Genomic DNA, 21,830 nt, shown 5'->3' with positions numbered 1-21,830 from the left:
ACTCAATTTTTTTTCCAAATTATTCTCCCCGGTTTCTTCTAACTTCCTCCAAACTTCCTACCATTATTCTTAACCTTTAAGGTGAACCTTTTAAAATAATTCTGAATAAATTTTACCTAGTTTTTGTCTGGAAGATTCTTTATGTGAAAACTATTTCTGCACTCACCTGCAAATAAGGCAGGCACTTTATTCAATTACAGGGACACAATTCCAGTGACAAGGAAATCTGGCAGAGGGTTTGACTGAGCAACCTTTCAGACTCAGAAGCTCAAACCATTTTTGCCTCCTAAAGGACTTTATAATGCATCATAAAGATCATAAAATTTTATTGTGGTTAAACATCCAGTAATAAACTCTTCCTGAAGTACTCTTCCTGCTACTCAAGAAGTCGTTTATGAGAACCAAGTGGAAGAAAATAATAAAATCATCCAATGATACAACAGCATTTTTTTGATTGAAAAAATTCCATTCCTTCATGCCATTATAAAAAAATAAGAAAATGTCCTAAACCTTTGTGAGGAACAAAGCCCAAAACAAGAAACAACAGAATGGTGTGTTTAATGTTTTTACCAAGCAAAGGTGACTTCAGTGGGGTGAAGAAACATTTAAATTACAACTGGTTAAACACTCAACACATGCCTGATTTTATTCCTATTAGTAGCCAAATTAGAAGCGCTGAACCACAGGACTGAGGTTTAGTGTTGATGCCCATGAAATACCAAGTATTGTGCAAAATCTCTCTATTTAGCTCATTACTACAACCAGGTGGAATCATATCACACCTACAGGTGTTTTTTCACAGTCACAGGAAGCATTATATCTTATAATCCATGTACAGTATTGTAACCTTTATCTTCCATAAAAAGACATCCAATAAGAATGGATGTAGTACACAGCAGAGCATATGCAGGGCACTGTAATAAACACAAGTGAGCAAAGAAAACTCTAAGAGCCATTTCTCCACAGAGATTTTGAGTTGGAGGTCAGATCAGCCAGAATTGGTAGCACAGTGTAATGACATATCTCCAGAATTTGTTGAATAAACCTTTCTGCTTTTGAGAAACAAATTTCTTAATACATTCAAGATACTTGCTAAAACTCAAATTCAGAAAAGTACATGTGCATATAAACAGAGTTCAGAAACATACCATAAATTCAGTCAACCTGTTGCAATATATGAGGAATTAGTTAAGATAGTTAAAATCAATTAATTAAGATATTCAATGTTTATTCTGGGTATATAGTACCCCACGTTCCTTCAAAAGACAGAACTTTGAGACTACAATCATAGAAAATAATCTCAGAGAAGTCATGGATATCCAATTCCTGGAACTGCTCAAGGTCAGGTTGGAAGGGGCTTTGAGTAACCTGGTGTAGTGGAAGGTGTCCTTGCCCATAGCAGGGGGGCTGGAATGCTTTAAGGTCCCTTCCAACTCAAACCATTGCATGATCCTACAACCTTCTTTGAGGCCACCTTAGTCACCAGTGAATTTGGAGAGTTATCTGGTCCTGTCTGCAGCACCAGCAGAAGAAACAGACAACTGGACTTCTACTGTGGCTAATGGCTCCTCACTGTCAACAAGCAAAATCCTAGAGAGGAAAAATATTGTTCCACTGCTTCTGTCACAGCTCTTTTCAGACACTTACAAGAACAAAGCATTTCAAGTATTTAAAGTTTGAAGGGAAGTCAATGAACTCAGGTGATATGGCACTACTGAATGTTACATCATGTAAAAGCCATGAGGCTGTCAATGAGCTAATGTGCATTTAAATGTGAAGCAGGAGAAGAAGAGCATGCAAATGGCAGTTAAAGCACAGATGTATTAATGAGAAGAAAACTTGTTCAAGGGTAAGGGAAAACTGAGGGAAAGTTTTGGCAATAAGCAGCTTATCACATCGTTATCAGGTTTGACAGCTCCATTACAGAAAAGGAATTGTAAAAACATGCTCAAATGATGTCAGCTGACAGTTGTTACTGATCAACTCCAGGAACAGTCACAGAACTGAACTTTGAGAATTTTGGATCTTTAAAAATATAAATACATAATTTTTTTCCACTCATGTTTTAATTTAAGTAAAAAGTCACAAAACAGTCAGAAAATTAGAGGATCTGACTGCCACTTGAGCAGTAACTTCCTCACTAGGTTATTGTAGTCAAGAATAATTTACACCAAAATCCTAAAGAGGACAAGTCCAAGAATGAAATATATTTCAAATGCACAACTGTCTTGTCTAAAGAGAGAACAGCCTTATAAAAATTTATTTTTAAAATTTACTTTTTGTCAGGTCAAGTTTTTACTCAGCTTTATTATCAGTTAGGCTTTTTCCTTCCCTCATTCTATTTAAGGATATATAAAACAAAACAAAATTATGCTCAATCAATAAGTGAAAAGGATGTGTATTCCTGAACATCCACCTTCCTCCCCATCCTCGGATTCCTTTAACATTTTAAAAAGTTATTTTTTAAAGTAATATGCATTAAAAGCATCTGAAGATACTCAAACACATTTTTGCTGCTCCATATATAAAACCAGGTCAACTGTTAAGGGGTTGAGATCTTCTGGAGCCTTACCAACTCCCAAAACAGGCATAGCAGGTGGTACCACCTGTGCCAACCCAACGCCAGCTAATACAAATTTCTGCACAGCAATTCTCTGAAAAAAATGCAGTGATCACATTAATAATGGAGGATGAATTCTATCACCAGAGATAAACAGCCCTTCCTGGGCGTAGCAACTGTGACCAATCTCTCATTACCCCAAGCCCTTAAAATAAATGACTGGAGGGGTGCACCCAGTGCCCAGCAGCGACGTTCCAGAGCCGTGCAGCTGCACGGGAACCGGGGCTGCCTGCCACAGCAGCACATTCCAGGTGCTTTATTTAGGGGGACTCACAAGTGGGCTCAGCCGTGAAGTGCATCACATAGTTAAACAAGTTCCTTGCTTGCTAGGCTGTTTTTTCCCACACATTTTATGTTACTCATTCACTACAGCTAATCTGAAAGACCAGAGAACTTTAACCCCACCACCGCCCCGTCCTAAATTGAGAAAATCTGTTTTCTGGCTTGTCACATTTTCAATAGAAAAGAATGAGTAACAGGCTCATTGCTCACTTCCTAAGCATATGCTTTTCCTGACTTTTACCCCTTCTTTGCCAGAGTTTGTCAATCCAACATTTTCTGCACTTACTTTAATACAGTATGAGATGCAATTATCTCCATAGTGTTTACAGCATCTATGCCTTGGGCCATGTTTGCACCTGCAAAAAGCATAATGAAACACGTATTAACTCGTAGCTGTTTTCAGCAACAGGAGACTTCATACATTTTTCTTGCCTAAAAATACATAAAGTGCTATTTGCCCAGCACTCATTCTCCCCATTATCCACTGAAGGGCACTGTGAACTTTTATGATGCCATAAAAGGACAATAAAAACTAACAATACTTTAGTTGTACACCAAGAAAATGTGTCTGCACACTTACTTATTTGGATCCAACCTCTTGCCATGCTACACATAAAATGCTAAATTAAAGAACAAATTTTCTGCCATGGTCAACAAGAAGAAGTGATGTGACCTCTCCTGGTTTGTCTCTGCTCCATGGTTCTGGAAGGATATTTGAGCAAGCATCTGTTGCCTGTGCCCTTTCATCTTTCACACCACTGTAAGGGTCACTGAAAGCCAATACAGATCACACTAATGCATACCCTGTGAGACTTCTCTCAATTACAAGTCTCTCACTTTTGGGCTATTTCTTCTGCAGTGTAGATTTTTATGTAGCTCTTCCTTTGGACTGAGAATTTGACCTTGAGTGTTTAAAACAAACTGGCTTGGGCTGGTGGGATGTGTGGATTGTACAGTTTCTAGCCCTGCATTATGTAGAATTAAAATAAGTAATTCATACTGGGTCTGAACATTATATTTTGCTATATCCAAGTATTTAAGATTTAATGTAAAATAAATTACACAACTTATATACTATGTCAAATATCTTGGAAGTTTTGAATCGTGTACTATAAAGTCTAATGGCCATAAATCATCTGTGAGGTCAGTTTATGTAGCAAAATTGTAATGAGAATGTGCTCAGGTTACAAGCATTTAGACTCAATTATATTGAAAAGAACCATATGGAGGAGAAACCAGTGGGAGCATAAAAACTCCATATTGAAAGTTTGCTGAATGTCTGAGTTGGGAGTTTCAAAACCCTAAAACATTGCTCTTCTCCATCTTCAATCCTTGTATTTAACCAACAACAGAAGAGCAATGAACTATCTCTAGCAAACTGAGTCACGGGTATTTAAGACAAAACAGGCATAAGCAATTCAGGTAAAAGCATTTGATTATGGCTGGAGGTGTCTTTTCCTTGTAGGACTTTTGCTGTCTAATACAGTCATGCCTGAAAAACCACTGATGACTTCCCTCATCTTTTTCAACTAAAACCCACAGCAAATCATAGGAAGTCACCATGTGATGGGCATCAATTCATGTTTGTTCATCATCTGAGCAAGCAAAATAAGCCACTACTTTGAGTACACAGTGCACGTGGAGGACTCCCTCCTGCCTGAGAGCAGGCAGAGATTTGGTCATAAAACTGCTCTGGAAGAGGTCAGCAGAAGTGAAGATTCATAGGTGTCATGTGAATGTACCCCCAACCCATTTTTTACTCCATCTTCCCTGTAAATGAATGACTCCCTGTGGTATCCAGTGTGCCTGAAGCAGAGCAATCAGTCATAGCAGAAGTAAGTCATATGTTCAGTCTGAACATATCAGACTGAAAAGCTCACTGCTCTCCCTTCTTTAAGCTCATAAAAGACAGTGAATTGGATCCTGTAGATAGGGGGACACCCACCTTGCCTAACTTCACATGTCTAGATCCGACCTCGTGTAAAACAGTTTTAGACTCTGCTTTGCAATTTCCTATCCCCAGACAGCAGAGGCAGCCCACGTACTGGGTAGTTTTAGGTAGTTCTCTTTTAGGTAGTTCTCCTTTATGCAAAACAGGGATGTAGGTCCCCCAAAAGACTATGTTACAGTCACTTATGGTGACATAAGTAAGATCTGCTGCTGTGTAATTTTTCTCCTTCATAGTACCACTCGTTTCAGCAGAACTATGCCATGAACTGATTTTGCTGAAAACTGCAGAAAAAGCAACACCATCCTGCACTCATCATGGGCTGAGTTTGTTCTCCCTTGTTAGACAACTGCATGTTGCAAGGTCATACAGTTCTTCAAGTTTTGCTTTCACCAGAGTTCGTCATCTGCCACTATTAACTACCTAGTAAAAATGAAATAAAAAACGCTGAAATGTAAAGCAGAAGCATTACAAAACGTTGTAAAATACAACATAACAGAAATTAAAGCACTCTATATAACAATGATTCAATTTTTTTTTTTCTTTTGGGTTTTTTTACTCACACTTTGTCCATGAGCTTTTTTGTTAGTGCCAGTATGTTCATTGGCTGTGATACTTTTTCACTATGCTTGATTTTTCTATCTGTTTTTGAAAATGCTGCTTCAGGTGAAAAAGAATGGGTGGGGATTTCTTCTTTCCCTACAATGAACCTGAAAGAAAAAAGCAAAACAGACCAAAGCAATTACATAACTCGAAGAAATACATGAAGTCCTTTATAAGCCTCTCAGTCTTATATCAGACTGAAGTTACTCCCAGGTCTGTAAAAACCCATCTTATACTGCTGCCAAACCTCATACTTCTTTAGAGAAGATCAATCCACTGACATATATTTAAAGACATGCTTCAGCTAGAGGATACAATTGATGCAGGGAATATTTTAAAATTAAAACCAAAAACATTAACAGGGAAGTCTGCCTCTCAGACAAAGGAAGAGCACTAAGTAGGAATATAAAAAAGCACTTGAAATATCTCAATTCTCTCCAGCAAAATGGAGTTACATAAAGGTTGATAATTACTACAATATTTTTATAAAATATCAATTTTGCAGAATCTTCAAAATGTTTTTGCTCCCACTTAAATCACCAACTTTGTTTCACTTGGCCTCATCTTCAGCCTTCTTTTCTTCACCCAGAAGCTGATATTGTCAATATATTGGCTCATCTTAGATGTAGAATTACTGCATATCAATGGCAAAGGAGGACACAATGGCAAAATGTTTCCTAAAATCACGCACTAGAATCCAAGTTACACTGTACCTTGGCAGTCTTGCCATTCTAGCCAAGGGTAAAGAAGATGTAAAAACTTTGTAATTATGTTATGCAGCAAATAAGATCCAAGTAAAAACACAGCAGCCATTTGCTTCCATGAAAATATTGCTTATCATGAATTCCACTTTTAGAAAGACAGAAGATAAGTGCTCCTTCCAAAACATGCAATCATATGTCTGAGTTTCCTTTAATAACAGTCAGAAGTACAAAGGGATTTCTCTCTTGCTAGCACACAAAGAGGAAACTGCCTCAAGCTACACCAGAGGAGGTTTAGATTGGATATTAGAAAAATTTCTTCACTGAAACGATTGTCCAGCGTTGGAACAGGCTGCCAAGGAAGTGATGGAGCCACTGTCCCTGGAGGGGACAAAAGACATGTGGATGCGGCATTTGGGGACATGGTTTAGTGGTGGACCTGGCAGTGTTGGGTTAAAGGTTGGACTGGATGATCTTAGAAGTCTTTTCTTACCCAAACGATTCTATGATTATGCCTTCTTCAAAATATGTTGTATACCCAAAAGTTGGACAAATTTTAGAGCAGCATGATTTTTCTTAGGAATAATCTTTTCTTACAATGCAGCTGCCACTGTGCATCATTCCTCAATATCTTGTCTTACATAGTCACAGAAACTTTACTTACTTTAGTGCAGAGTATGTAAATCCTTTCAAGCCATCTTTGCACCTGAAAGACAAAACCAAAAGATTTCTCTATAATGGGCTACTGGCAATATAAAGTGTTACAGATTACATATGGCAAAGAAGGGCTGTGGAGGAACACCAGCTTTTCATTAACAAAAACCAGCACGTTTGCAACAACTCTGTGGTTATCCTTGATTCCCAGTTGCCACCACAGCCTTGGGACATCTCTGAAACAAAGGACACAGCATCAAATGCCAGTGCTTCTCTTTTTTATCCAAACCAAGAGTGGAGAAATTTTTGAAGGATGGTAACAGAACAACTAGGGCAACAATGCAAGATGACAAAGAACTGTTGCTTTATGGAAAAGTAGTCATGATGAGTTTAACAAAACAGATGTTTTACTGCAAGGAGAGAAAGGAGGGTTGGATCTCAACGAAAACACCCACCCTTCTTGTGAAAAGCTGCAGGGAATTTCTCTGACTTTGAGATAAACTGTTGTACTTTGCAAAGTGCTGATCTCTACAGCTTCTTACTTTAAGAAGACTCTTAATCTGAAAGTCCCAGTTTTTTAATTATACAGTCAGTGGTTGCTGTGATTCTGAGCTTGATAGTATGTATATATATATAATATATATCTGTTCTTACCAACTACAGGGTTCCTTTTTTGAAGAACGACCACAGCAAGGAGCCCATATTTGGCTGTGGAAGATTTTGGTTATTGACTTTTTTTTCTGTCCAAGATACAATGAAAGGAGCTGTAGCTTGCAGCTGCTACTGATTTCTCCTGAAAAACCATGTTGATAGCATAGGAGAGAGGAGATATTTGTGTTTTCTCTCCTTTTCTTTTTTGAATTGTATGGGGAATACATGATGGTAAAAATGCATTCCTGACACAGTACACAAAGCACAAACTAGTAACTTAGCAGCACCACCATTTCAAGAGCATACCTACTCTAAGGGAAGGCAGGAGAGCAGTTACAAAAGGTTTGTGAAAAGAAGCAGCTGATGACAACCCTTTGCCTTCCACCTGCAGAGACCACATTATCCCTGGAAGTGCCCACACACCCTTCAAGAGCAGGTGACACCACCTCCCAAAAGATTCCATGCATGGGCCAACATGTACTACCAATGGTTGGATACACCCAAACAGCAGGAAAAACATCAAATCAAAGATGTTCACAAATGAAGAAAGTCTTGCTTTGTCCTGGCAGGGGAGTGCCTGGTGCAGAGCTGGTAAGACATCACAGCACTAAACACTCCTTTCCAAATTCTTTCCAAGGTTACGACCTTCAATACATATGATTCCAAGGACTTGGTTTTGTCAGCATGAACACAGTTACATACAGCACCAAAAAAAAATCATTGCAAAGAGTTTGTCTTTTAAGATGACTGCAGTTAAAATACTGGTCACATATTTATGATGTAGAGGGGTTCAAGGCAAATACATAAAAATAAAATTGCTCATTGTATCTTCAACTAACATAGAACTTTGAAACCAAAGACATGTAGTAATTTTAATTGTGATTCTTTACACATACATACAATTCAGAAGCTGAAACACTATTACAGCACTTTTACAGAATGATGGACTCAAAGATGGGTTGAAAACTAAATGATGGACTGAAAAAATCAGCTTAGCCCAGAGAATACAGTGAATCACTGGCAGAAGTCCAGAGTCCAAATGCACAGGTTTAATATATACTCCACTTCATCCACAGTACCACAGTCCAGTTTTCTAAGTTCGATTTTAAACCTGCAGCTGACTGTATGTTAAATGCCCTTTGAGTGAAGGGTGTCCAACACATTATGCCTGCAAGCTGCCAGCTCATGAATAGGGCTTTAGTTTCTACTTTTCCAGTAAATTAAAACCATACACAGACTGCAATCTAAACATGCACATAAGTGTTTCTAGAATAATATCAGAACAGAAAAGTAATCACAGTATGGTCATAATTATGTTTTCTCCTTAATTATTCCAATGTAACTCACTTCCAGTTGCAAGTCTTCAATGATTCCTTTACTGCACCACCAGATGTCCCTGCCCAGCTGTGCTTGAAGCACCCTGATGGATGCTATCCTACAACTCATTTCCTTTAAACTGACCTCAAAGAAAATGTCAAATCCTTTCTTCATTAATATTGTAAATCAGAAGACATCTGAACCACCAAAAGAGAAAACAGCACTCCAACCCCCTAATTTCTTCCTCCAAGAAACAAAAAATATTTCTAATGCCTATTCTAATTACACAAAAAAGTCAATTCAATTCAGAAAGTATTTAGTGTATTGGAATTTATTAGCTATGCTTACTTTTCTTTTTTTTTTTTTTTTTTTGTTGCTGTTTTGTTTATTTGGATCTACAGCTATGAATCTCCCTGAAAAATACATCAAAGTTAAATATGTAGTTCAGTAAGGAAGTGACACTAAAGACACAATTAGAATTTTTTCCTCCTTAACTTCCTATTTAATTTTAAAAAAGTAAAAAGTGCAATTAAGCTTTTAAATAAAATATAATTAGTGTTGCTTGCTGTCTAAACTGTCTCCTGTAAAACCATTCTGCAAAACTAATGGGTGTGTGGGAAAATTGTTTATTAAGAGTTTTATAAACAGGAGTCCGAGAGAAACAATACTTGCAGTCAAGAGTAATTTGTACTGTAACTCCCCTTCTCTGGCATGGCCATTTTGCTCTTACGAATGAAGAGGCAACCAACAACAAAGCTGTAATTCTAATTTTTTGTTTTACATCATGGATAATGAATTCACTATATTTAAGGTTTCAGAATGCTGGTCTAGAGATTGAAATGACCTTTTTTATTCACTGACTAGGTACACAACACTGGCAGCAACCATAAAAGCCCTACACACTGACTTCAAGCACACATTTTTTGGGGGGAGATTGTGACAACCCCCTTACAAAGACATCACAAATTCAGTGACTGGCCTCAACAGTGACTGCTGAGGTACAACACTGGCTGCACATGGCACGTTTCACAAACACCTGGCTGCTAATAACTGAACTTAGAGTAATGATTTGCTTCATGCAGCCACTAATTGGTAATAATAATGCCACCACTAATTGGTTATAATAACTTTTACTCAATGCTTCATTGCTCAAGGGGTGAAAAAGCCTGCACTCTGCTGCTGACCCCAACGAACTACTCAAGCTTCAAATGAGCCTAGCACAATACATCATATGTGCCCAGCACTGCAGACACCCTGAGAGGGGAAAAATCTAAATAGTGAATTGTAAGGGGTTTTTTTAGGGTACTATTGAACTTGCAGAGTTGTATGGCATCAGAGGGACTCGCTGTAGCTCACCTACCCTTCTGCAAGGGCATCTAGTGACAGGACAAGGAGGACAGGCTTTAAACTGAGGGAGCATGTTTAGATTAGGTATTAGGAAGAAACTCTTCACTCTGAGGGTGATGAGGCACAGGTTGCCCAGAAAAACTGTGGATGCCCCATTCCTGGCAGCGTTCAAGGCCAGCTTGGATGGGTCTTTGAACAACCCCATCTAGAGGAAGGTGTCCCGGCCCATGACAATCATTAAGGTTCCTTCTAAACCAAAACATTCTACTGCTCTATGTTTCCCACCACCCTGAATGTCCCAGGGACCAAATCCCATTCTGCAGGAGGGCAACACTGTTTCCTGCCCAGCAAGCAGTAATTCAAATGGTGCATAATTTGGCTACATTCTCCCATCAGATGGGGACTGTCCCTGGTACAAAGCCAAGAGTGGCAGTGACTTTGCCAGCTGTCCCTGCTGGCACCATGGACCTGATCACACAGCAGAAATGCTCTACTCCATTCCAGCTTTTGTTTGGCCAGAGCTTGTGTTTGGTTGGAGCCAAAGGAGCAGAAGAATCAAGGAGCCAAAGCAATAAATTTGGATTCTCAAAATTCCCCTGCTGGGACTATTCTGGCACATGAGCAAATAGGGTTGATTTTAATCGTGCATATTTATAAGATAAATTTAACATTCGGCCACACACATTTATTTTTTCATAAAGAAAACAGCAAAAGTGGAATAGAGCCAAGGCTTGATACAAACTATACTTCCAACAAGACATGAACTAACTGTAATTATGTTTGTATATGTATAGAGGTGCTATACATGAGTTAACTCTCCCTCCATCCTGTGGGAAGAAATTCCCACACTGAACTGCAAGCCCGGATGCCAGCAATTATATTTTGGGGGTTTTTATTAGTACGTCTGTTTTGGGGTTTTTTATTAGTATGTCTTGTCATAGCTCTTCTCAAGATTTCCTCTAAATATACAGTGCACAAGAAACCTTCTGAAGGAACATCACTTGTCACCCACGGAACTGGTAAGCAGAAAGCAGCTCACAGTAGTAACAACATGCCGTGTTTAACAACATCCCCACAGTGCTTACGGTATCCTTTAGGGTAAGAGTAAATTAGAAACTCCTACATGCAGAGCTCTCATTATGGCCACGTGGGAAGGAAGTACTTCAAGCACAGGACATGTGTTAGCATTTTACTGCAGCACCTCTGCCTGGTCAGGGGGACCACGTTTCCATGTTAAGGTGTCTTCTTTATGGAGAAGTGAAGATCATCCTGATGAAATGCGACAGTGTCTGAACATGCCAGCTCTACCTCTTGCTATTAAATCCCTTGCTTTTAGGAATTAAAGGCTATCTATGGTATTTTGTAACCTATGTTGATCTCTAGAGGATAATCCATTTTCTGTTTTAAGTTGCTTAGAGAGGTTTCTGTTTTTCAGCTGGACTCCATGATGTTAAATACTTCATTCCTCATCCTCTCCCCAGTGTTAAAAGTCAACAGCAACAGGTGCCATTTTTCTAAGATGCATTCTGTATTTATTTCTCTTCTTCCTTTTCTATCTTCTCTTTTGCCATTTCTTCCTACAAGTTGAGCTGCTCTTACACATTTCCCCCCAGCTGTCCTTCAAACGTTATTCTCGAAAGCGCATTTCTCTTTCTTAAGAAAAATTGCACTGAGGAAATCCAGAAGTAAATTTATGGGAAAAAAATATTCATACCCAGATTATCTCGTCTGAATTTCTGCTTTTATAGATTGAACATATATTTTCTTTCTATTTTTACACATGGCTCTTACCTATTCAAGCCAGAACTGTGAAAAAAATATAAAGTGCAATTATAAGCCAAAAACCTAATCTCCTACCCCATGGAAAACATGCAACTTTTGTAAAACATGTCAGAAATCCCATTAGAAACAACTGAAATCAGAGGAGTTGTAGTTTATAAAAATTATACTTCAAACTTTTAAATGTGCAAATGTAACCAGGATCAAAATTCAGTCAGAAGTCTCATAACTTGCGCTTCCAAATCAGATAGCTAACTTCTGCATGTTTAACTAAAACACTAAAAAATGTATCCATGGCATTTCTTTTAGTTGCGCCTGAAGAATAAAACGATCTTTTGAAAAGGCCATGGTTTTGCAAAAATTACATGCAGTGAATATAAAATCATATTTTATAAAAAAGTAAATGAACAAAGAAACAGTATATAGAGACAACATTCAAGGAGAAGGACGAGATAACCACCAAGGAGGATGTACATTATTTTTTTCTTGACCCAGGTTGAATGTATCATTTCCAATACTTGGAAAGAAAAGATGCATGGAAATGACAAATCATGTAGTCAACAGTGACCTATGGTTCCATTAAGCTCTCATGTAAATCCAGGGAATTACATTTTAAAACAAAAATACTGCAATTCTGTGAAGAATGTGACACTGCAATTAAAAAGAAAGCTGTTTATATTGAAGTTAAATTACAATACTGGAGTCAGAGTTGAAAACCAAAGCTGCTATCAATCAACTTCACATCTGATTGTTAATCAAGTTTTCTGTGTTATTGTCGAATTGAAATCAGATTTCTAGTGATGCTAATTATCCTACTACTTACAACACTCTCATTTCTTCAGAGGTTAGCACTTTCTGAAATGTGCAAGTAACTGCAATTCCAGTGGGTCAAATTTCTCTTAAAAGATCTTGTAAATGACAAAAAATTTTTGTTATTTTAGCTGGATGCAGATAGTCCATATCTTTTTGTACCAACAATGCTGCACTGTGGGCTCAGGAGCCACAACCGAATCATTCAGATGGCCACGTTTCCATCCCAAAATCCTTAATCAAAGTCCCTGCCTCACACAGCTAATAGAAGAAGCCAACACAGAACCACAGAACAGTATGGGGTGAAGGTACCTTTACAGATCCTCTAGTCCAACATCCCTGGCAAGGGTAAGGACACCCTCCACTGGATCAGGTTCCTCAGAGCCCCACTCAGGCTGGCTTTCAATGTTTTCAGCGATGGGACATCTACCACCTCCCTGGGAAACTTCTGCCAGTGTCTCACTACCCTTATAATAAAACATTTCTTTCTTATATCCAGTCTAACTCTACCCTTTTATTTTAAAACCATCAATTCTTGCCCCGTCACTACAGGTTCTATTAAAAAGTCTGTCCCCTCCTTTCTCATAAATCCCCTTTAGATACTGGAAGGTGCTCTAAGGTCTCCCAGGAGCCCTCTCTTCTCCAGGCTGAACAACCCCAATTCAGCTCATCACAGGAAAGGTGTCCCAGCCCTCTGATCATCTTTGTGGCCTCCTCTGAACCTGCACCAACAGGTACATGTCTTTCCTGTGCTGAGGACTTCAGAGCTGAATAAAGCTCTCTAAGCAATTAAAAAAGCTGACTGAACAATGAAGTTAAGAATTTATCTGCTTAATTCAATTGATTTGTTGAATTTTGCAAAGTGACGAAATTTTTCCACTATTCAATTTTGACCTTTTTCTTACAAGTGTTTTAACAAAATACAGCAACCTTCTGTTAAAGCAAAACCCAAACACTCTCTCCAAATCAGGCACAGAACAAAAATAGGAAATGGAAAAAACCCCTGGAGACATGAAGATGGGAAGTCTTGTCTCCAGAGGCATGAGGACACAGAGAAATGTACCTCGACACGTGTTGAAAGCCACGTCCACCTCTGGAGCCAGGGCTGCACTGATGCCATCTCATTGTTGTCAGAACAATGAGTCAGTCACTAAAGGGACACGCTGTTACAGGATTACAAAACAAATAATCCTTAAACCCACAACGGGTTTTGCTCATTATTAAATAATAGTGGCACCTGCAGTGATTCTATCTTAGAAGGAGAATTGTGCTAAATTTATCTACTGCCAAATTTTCCTCTGGCTTTTTCTTATGGCTCTTTGCAAATGGAAAAAAAGAAAAAGAAAAAATAAGAGGCTAAATTTGCTGGAACTGTTTTTTGTAAACATACTTAATGGTCTTTGCAAATGATTCAAAATTTCAGCAAGCTAAACCTCTCTCATTGATTGATTAATTCATGCATTCAAGAGAAATGGATACAACACTTGATTTTCCCAAATGATCCCAAAATTGGATTTGAGGGAAAGGTTTGGCTGTTTGTTTTGTTTCAATTTGGGGAAAATGTTATTAAAAGAAGAAAATCCATTTATATTTTTACATTTATTAATCCTATCTCTGACATTTAATAACATATATCATCAGGATAAATTTATAATGAAATGAAAAGCTATAAAAATATTTTAAAGAAATTAGCAATCATTCTGAATGTGCTCAGGCCATTGCTGAGCTAGAATAAAAAGCGAAGATCAGTGAGTTGTTTTCAACACATTAACTTGAATTGAGATCTTCACTCTATTATTTAGAAATATTTTTAATTCCATATAATGCAGAATGCTGCCAAAATCATCAAGATTATTACAAGTATTTAGCCATAAGCATTAGGACAACATCAGCTGGTTGTTACACACAAACTAAATGACTATGTTGCAAAGTTTGTTGAAATTCAACTTCTATTTCTTTGTGATGATGACTGTCCCTTGCAGATTCACCCACTGACCCTTATCTCCAAGATGAATGTTGTGGTATTTGCCTCTGATGCTTGTAAGTACCGTTGGATGTCTTGAAATGAAATTAAAATGTAAAATCTGTTCTGGAAGAACCACATAGTGAATAAAGTGTTTGCGCACAGCCTCAAGAAAACACTATTTTGAAAACAAAATTTCAGTGCAACCACAGAAATCCACTCCTGAGTAACTCCCTTGCTGGCTTATACTTCAGCAAGAGACCACATTTTACTCTAACATAACAGTTTTATTTTAAATTACTACAGTGCTGGTCAATTAGACTGTATTTTTAGTGCTGAATATCCAGGCGCAGTATTTAGAATAGAAAGTTGCATCACCAAAAAAAATCCAAAAAAACCAACTTGAGAGACTGGTTATTGGACCTGGAGTGAGCTGACACAAAGCCCAAGCCTACAGGTCACAGTCAGAGGGAGGACGTGTCATTTCTGTGATGGACAATGCATGTTCTTTCTTCTTCTAATAATCACATAAATGTGGCTTCTGAACATCTGTAATTGCTTCCAATTTTGATTTTTTTGAAAAAACAATTTTTAAGAAAAAAATTAACTCCATACCAAGAATGTATATAATCATCTAGATAAAACAAAAGATTCCCTCCAAAATATGAAGAAAAATAAAATTAATTGTTTTACACTGAATAGTTGCTGCAGTTAACTAATTTAAGCAAGAACATGGTATTTATGAAAATAATCAACCAATAACAATTGCTGGGAAGTAAAGGCTGTTGGTATCGTTTAGGAGATCAGTAGAACCTCCCGCAATTATTTCACTTTGTAAATATACCACATCTGCTTTTGTCAGCTACAAAGTATGCAACATAATCTGCATGTTCCTGGCAATCCTAGAGAAGGCCAGGTACAGACTGATTGTGAGCCACCAAAGCGACCTCAATAGTGAGAAAGCTCCATAACTGTGGGATGTTTGGTTATTTTTAGAAAAGACAGTGCTAATCACTAACTATGGTACTGTCTGGGAAAGGAGGAATTAGACAAAACTGCAATTCAGCTGGCTTCCTAAGGAGGAAGGCTGTACATAAACAGACCCTGTAAGCACCTGGAAGACAATCATGAGGACATGACTAACAATGAATACACGCTTATCAAAAAAAATCCTTGTAGCACGGGGTCTCACGACTAGGAATGCAAAGAGATATGTGTCATATGCTATTGACTTAATTCAGGCTTTGAACCTAAAGCATGTGACATTTTCTTACAATAACAAACACAGAAACATAATTTAATGAAAGATAGCTAGAATGAATACAAAAGTGGTTAGACAAGAGTAGAGAGAGAACAGTTATCAATGGCTTGCTGAAAAACTGGAAGGACAGACCAAGTGGTATTCCACAAGGACCAATTCTGGATGTCTGCTACTCAGCAATTTCAGAAGTGAGAGTGGTGACAGAGAAAAAAGTGCATGCCTATTACATCTGCAGATAATACTGAGCAGAAAAGGGCTACAAGGGCTGCTAAAACAGGCTGAGAAAGTTGAGGTTGTTCAGCCAGGAGAAGACTTTGGGGAGACCCTATATCACCTTCTAATACCTAAAGAGAACCAGAACAAGAGAACCAGAGTGGGACTTCTTAGAAAAGTCTTAGGACACGAGGTAGAAAATTTAAACTGAGAGCAGGTTTAGATTAAATATTAGGAAAAAAAATTCCTGTGTGCATGATGAGACACTGTTACAGGTTGCCCAGAGAAGCTGTGGATGCCTCGGCCTTGGAAGTATTCAATGTTCAAGTTGGATGGGGCTCTGAGCAACCTGATTTAGTGGCAAGTGTCCCTGCCTATGGCAGGGAGGCAGGAGCTAGATTATCTTTAAGACTCTTTTCAACCCAAACCATTTTGTGATTCTATGATTTTATGAAGTGGAAGACATTGGCTCAGGAAAAAACCCCAGGATGTTATTCATCAACTGCATGTGCATTATATGTATGGAGAAACAATCAACTACACAAATACAGGATAAGACCTGTGAAGCATTAAAAAGCAAAAGCTGATCTGGAATGTAAAAGAAAGGCTACAATTTGCAAAACACTGAATTGTCTTGCTCTATTTTATTTATCAAGCTTTATCAGCTGAAATAAATTGTCTTGTGCATCAGAAAAGAGAACAGGGTAGAGGGATACAAGGGGGAGAAAAATATAGCAGTATGTGATAAATCTTTGCTACTAAAGTTTGCCACAAAGTAAAGCAAATAATCCGTTTCACTCATGTTTGTGGATGAGAGAAGAAGGAATAGACCAAAATTGTATCAAGATATATTCAATCAGACTCTGTAAAACTCTTATCCAAAAAAATGGCTAAGAATAGATTGCTTAAGGATGTCATGGACTCTCCATTACCAAAGACTTAAAAGAAAAATAAAAGTCAGATGTTTGACATGAATGGGGAGAAAACAAGACAATCTCTCATGAATTCAAGTATTTTTATTCTACATTAAAAGACTGAAAAATAGAGCCAACGCTTAACATAAATTACCTCACACATCCAAAATTTAAACCAACAGCATAACCTTATTAAGAAGGGAAGGGAAAGTGGAGATTCTCTCAAGCTGTTCTGAAGGTTTCTTTGTCCTTGATAACAAAGTATCACTGCAGTGAACGCAAAAGCAGAAGGGATCAGCTCATGATCAACACTTGGTTCCTTCAGCTGAAAAAACCCTCAAAAATAGTAAACAAGAGCTAGAAAATCTGATTTTAACTTTGAATTCACCTATTTCATATGGGCATTTTCATTCACTTTTAATGTTCAAGTCACAAATGTAACCATTTGTCCTCCTAGAATAAAACTGATCTTGCCCTCATTTTACATTTAGCCAGCAAGTACAATGCACTTTGTTGTTGTTGAAAATATAAAGCCATATAAAAATGGTTTTGCAAACAAACCTTCACATGGCTGCAGTCCCAGCAGGCCTGGGAATGGAAGGTGTTGCATTATGTCTGCTATCCAAAAGTAAAGGTCAGTTTTGGAGCTTAACTTCATGAGGAAAAGCAGGGCTAGTCAGTAATCAGCCCAAAGAAGAGGCACAGCCAGGTATATAAATCCACACTGACAAAATCCACATCTGGAGAAGCGACACAACTGGCTTGGCTGTGGAACACAACTGTGAGACAGATGCAGGAAGGCCAGAAAGCACATCTGCCACTACTTCTGTGTTTGATACAAATGTGCAGCCAACTGGAATTAACTGTTCTACTGGTCTGCGCCAGGCACCTTTTTCAAAGTCAGTATTTTGTAAGAAACAACGTCAAGTGTGACTGGTAGAAAGGACTCAGTATGAAACTATGGGCTGTGCCTGTACCCATCCAGTTAAGCTGGCCATCCTTCTCTCCTTTTCCTTTGAGTTTTCTTGTACAGAGTGCCTCAGGAGAGATCTTATGTTTCTTCTGTCTTGCTTCTGTGTTCTCTTCATAAAGGTTTAGTAAGAATAAATAAACAGGGATTGCCAATTACACGTCTCCTTAATTCCAAGAGAAGCACCAAACTAAATATGGCAAAGTAAAGAAAGAGTGTAATACTGCAAAGGAAATTTTTGGGCCGCTTGACCTACTAATACTCCACATTTGAACAGGAAAGAAAATCAGCAGACAAAAGATTTGCACCATGTTCCTTCAGCTCTGACAGTTTTCCAGTGAAAAAGTTTAGAGTAATAGCCAGGACATTTGGACTGTTTTCCTCAGGGGATTACATTCTTCCATCTATCTCTTCCCAAGCCAGAACATGTCTTTTTTCTAACTGCACCTGATGCTGACTCATGGACTGCTCTGGACACTGCAAAGCCATGAAAGCAGATTAGACAAGGCTGCTTAATTTTTAATTTGCAGTCATTAGGTGGAGAGGAATCCAAGTTCTAGTGGCACATTCTTTGTGGTGTTTTACTACTTTAATATACTCATCAATGTTATGTGAACAGTGTTCCTAACTTCACATGGCAGATGTTAATTCTTGGACTTATATAATCTTAATTGTTTAAAATAAAGTTAAAAAAACTAGACAGCTGTGGAAAAGATCATTATGGTTTCAGAATTTTACTTGTAATCCAGCAAGAAACTACAGCAAAAGTTTTACTTTCATATGGCAACCACAGTTCAAAACAAGTACATTAAAGTCAAGTTATTAGCAAGCATGTAAACCAGGCAGTACATAGTAGCTGCATGGTCCTTCATTCTACCCATTACTCGCTAAAGTCTAATTAAATTCATTACTTTCCACTGGCTACTAGAAATAAAACATTTTTTAACAACATAATTATTTTATATGTTTCACCCAAAATACACTGATAGTTGAAGGTAAAAGATATAAGCACTAGTTAAAGTGAAAAAAAATGGAAGGTTTATGAAATTAGGTAGTTGTATGAATGTACAGATTCAAAGTTCAAATTTTACTATATGCACAGAAAACGAGTTTTGAAATAACTGAAAATGAACTACTCTTCAACAGGACTTAGGAAACCCCCAGGACTTGTGAAAAGAGATGATTAGCACTGTATTCACCCAAGAACTGACGTTTTAAAAAAAATGTGAAGAAGCCATGTTTTGAATTGATGTGTTTCAGTCTACGATGCTGAGAATAAGGAAAGGATTCATAGCAAGGATTAGGATGCTACAAATCATATGGAACATATGAATAGGAGTCTGTTTCCATGTATCAATAGGGGTTTAATTTCTGAATGAGAAGCTTAAGCAAGGGCACATTCTTTTGTAAAATATCCCACGGGTTTCCTAGAATACACAGATGTAGTGACATCCTCACTTCTAACTTTACTCAATAGGTTCTTATAAATCCTTGATGAATGTTTAATTTAATTCATAAAAAAGTAACATATTTGAAATTGTTTTTTGAGAAGGGTAATAAAAATAGAAATAAAGTCCATGACACAAAGAAAACTACATTCCCTCAGCCTAAGATATATTTATTAAGGATAATTGCTTATAACTTCTCCAAGTTTGCTACTCTGACTGCTATCTGAAACCATGATTTCCCAGGGGGAAAAAAAAAACTCAAACCAAACCAAAACAGCTGGAACACATCCTAGAGATAAAAAATAAATCACTTGCAAGTGAATTCCACACTCAGAAGCCCCAGTCAGTACTCTATACAAACAGCAAAACAAACAAAGCCCAGAAGGAGCATTAACATCCCTGGTAAATGGGTGTCTACTAATTGCAGAGCATCAGGACAGCTTCAGTGGAAAAGCAGAGCCTGAATAGGATTGTCTGATAAATCTACTACCCTCAAACACTCCACATAGTATTCTTGACCCTGTAGGTCGCAACCTTTTGCTCCCAAGTCACTCATGCCAAAGGGAATAAAGAGGTTTATCCCATTCTGTTGAGTCCCTGTAATTATTTGTTACAGTTTTAAGTCATCTAGCATTATGTACATAGCAGTTGGGTGAATCACACATGCTCTTTTCAAACAAAAATTCAACAGACAAAACGGATGTAATTTAAAAACCAGTAAGGTAACCCAAAACTTTACAAGTTTAATTATTTCTATATTTAGCTTGTAAGAATTCTATGTAGTAAACAATTTGTAGCAGACAAATTAGATGCAATGGCCTCCAATTATGTCCAAACCAAACAAACATGAATTAATTCACAATAGGAGAAGGTTAGAAATTTATCTAAAGCTTAAATTCACGAAGATGGGAAAAACACATACTGACAACTATTAGGTAAGAAAGGGTACCATCAGAGAGCAGCATAGTCATAAGTAAGTCTTCAGAGAGTTTTCATTCTCAAATTTCAGATTGCTAACAGTTTGCTGTCAAATACAATATTTCTTTTATGGTGTAATTTGGCTGGAGTCTGCCAAATGCACTGTATAAAAATGATTACTTCACCTTATGAATCACTTTTCATCAGCATACTTTTAAATACAGCTGTGAACTTTTGTTCTAGAGAAAAACAACAATTTTACACTGTTGATTTATCTGTGATGGAGCAGAGGGTGGAGCCTAGGGATTAAGGATGTTTTTAGTTTTTTTATATTCACTTATTTGTTATGTATTTTAAGTATAACTACTTTTATAAATACATTTCAAAATACATAAAAATATGTGCATTGTTCGCTTGCAAAACAACATTATATGGCATTCAGAGATTAATGTGTTTCATAACATGCTTGCGAAAAATTGACCTGGGGAATGCAGCCAAGAGAGTTTTGGGGGTCACACTGCAGTCTGGAATATAATTTTGGACTCCATTAGAAAGAACATTTTAGCCATATTGCTAATCCTACCAGTAATGGTAAGGTCTAAATTCCCTAGAGCCATGTCCTCTTTAAGGGCCACATCTTGCAAAACATGCAGATGTATCTAAAACTGGCAGTTTGAAGGGACAAAGTAATCAATGCCTGTCTTACTCATATCAATCAAATCCCAGTAAGAGTACTTCATTAATTCTTTTCTCATTTTTGGATTCATGATCCATCTCTATGGGCCAGAAGAAATCACGTGCATGAAAGTTTAATAGATGAGGAGCAAAGGAAAGTTGATTACAAGCAATCTGCACCAAGAACAGCATTAGTGTTTTCAACGGTGTTTCAGAAAAGGTTTCCATAGAGGTTTTTGTGCTGTTTGTTTATAATGTGCACAGAATCACATTATTAAGTTAATCTCTGGAAGGTTATCCTCCAAAATGTTGCGCATTCCTATTATCAGTGCAAATATTCCATACTTCTTGATAGAGGCAAGCCACACTGATGTCCAGACAACTAATGAACCCTGCAGCTACAACCTTGACAAAGCAGTATGTGCCTTGACACTTCAGAATATTTATGTGGTCAAGTCACAGAGGCTCCACAGAGCACTTGGTGACACACATTTTTAGCTCTCGCTTGATAAATGGATACAGTTTGATCTAGACTCGGTTCCAGACCTTCTTACGCCTTGCAAATGGGTAACAGGGGCTGCAGAACACCTTTCCTCACATGGAAGGCTCATGAAGATGCAAGAGGCTGTGTAGTGGTGGTGTCAAATAAAAAGACAGAATAATGCTGCATCTCTTCAATAAACCTACTGGTTTGCCAGGAGAAACGTCCACAGAGGAGAGGCATACGTACAAATCTGCTGGTGTTTTTTATATTGA

General features: G+C 37.8%; 1 protein-coding gene across 1 annotated transcript in view; it reads right to left on the bottom strand.

Annotated features, from left to right (window-relative positions):
• TMEM135 (transmembrane protein 135) overlaps positions 1 to 21,830 on the bottom strand; it is a 156,985-nt gene that overhangs the window by 11,476 nt on the left and 123,679 nt on the right. The window contains exons 7-9 of the mRNA XM_058824835.1: positions 6,819 to 6,860; positions 5,414 to 5,560; positions 3,189 to 3,258 (exon numbers count right to left, since the gene is read on the bottom strand). Of these exons, the coding sequence (XP_058680818.1) occupies positions 3,189 to 3,258; positions 5,414 to 5,560; positions 6,819 to 6,860 (259 nt within the window). The remainder of the gene's footprint in view (positions 1 to 3,188; positions 3,259 to 5,413; positions 5,561 to 6,818; positions 6,861 to 21,830) is intronic.

This window comes from Ammospiza caudacuta, chromosome 2, assembly GCF_027887145.1.
Source record: "Ammospiza caudacuta isolate bAmmCau1 chromosome 2, bAmmCau1.pri, whole genome shotgun sequence".
Lineage (NCBI taxonomy): Eukaryota > Metazoa > Chordata > Aves > Passeriformes > Passerellidae > Ammospiza > Ammospiza caudacuta.
This window is presented reverse-complemented; position numbering and strand designations above follow the sequence as displayed.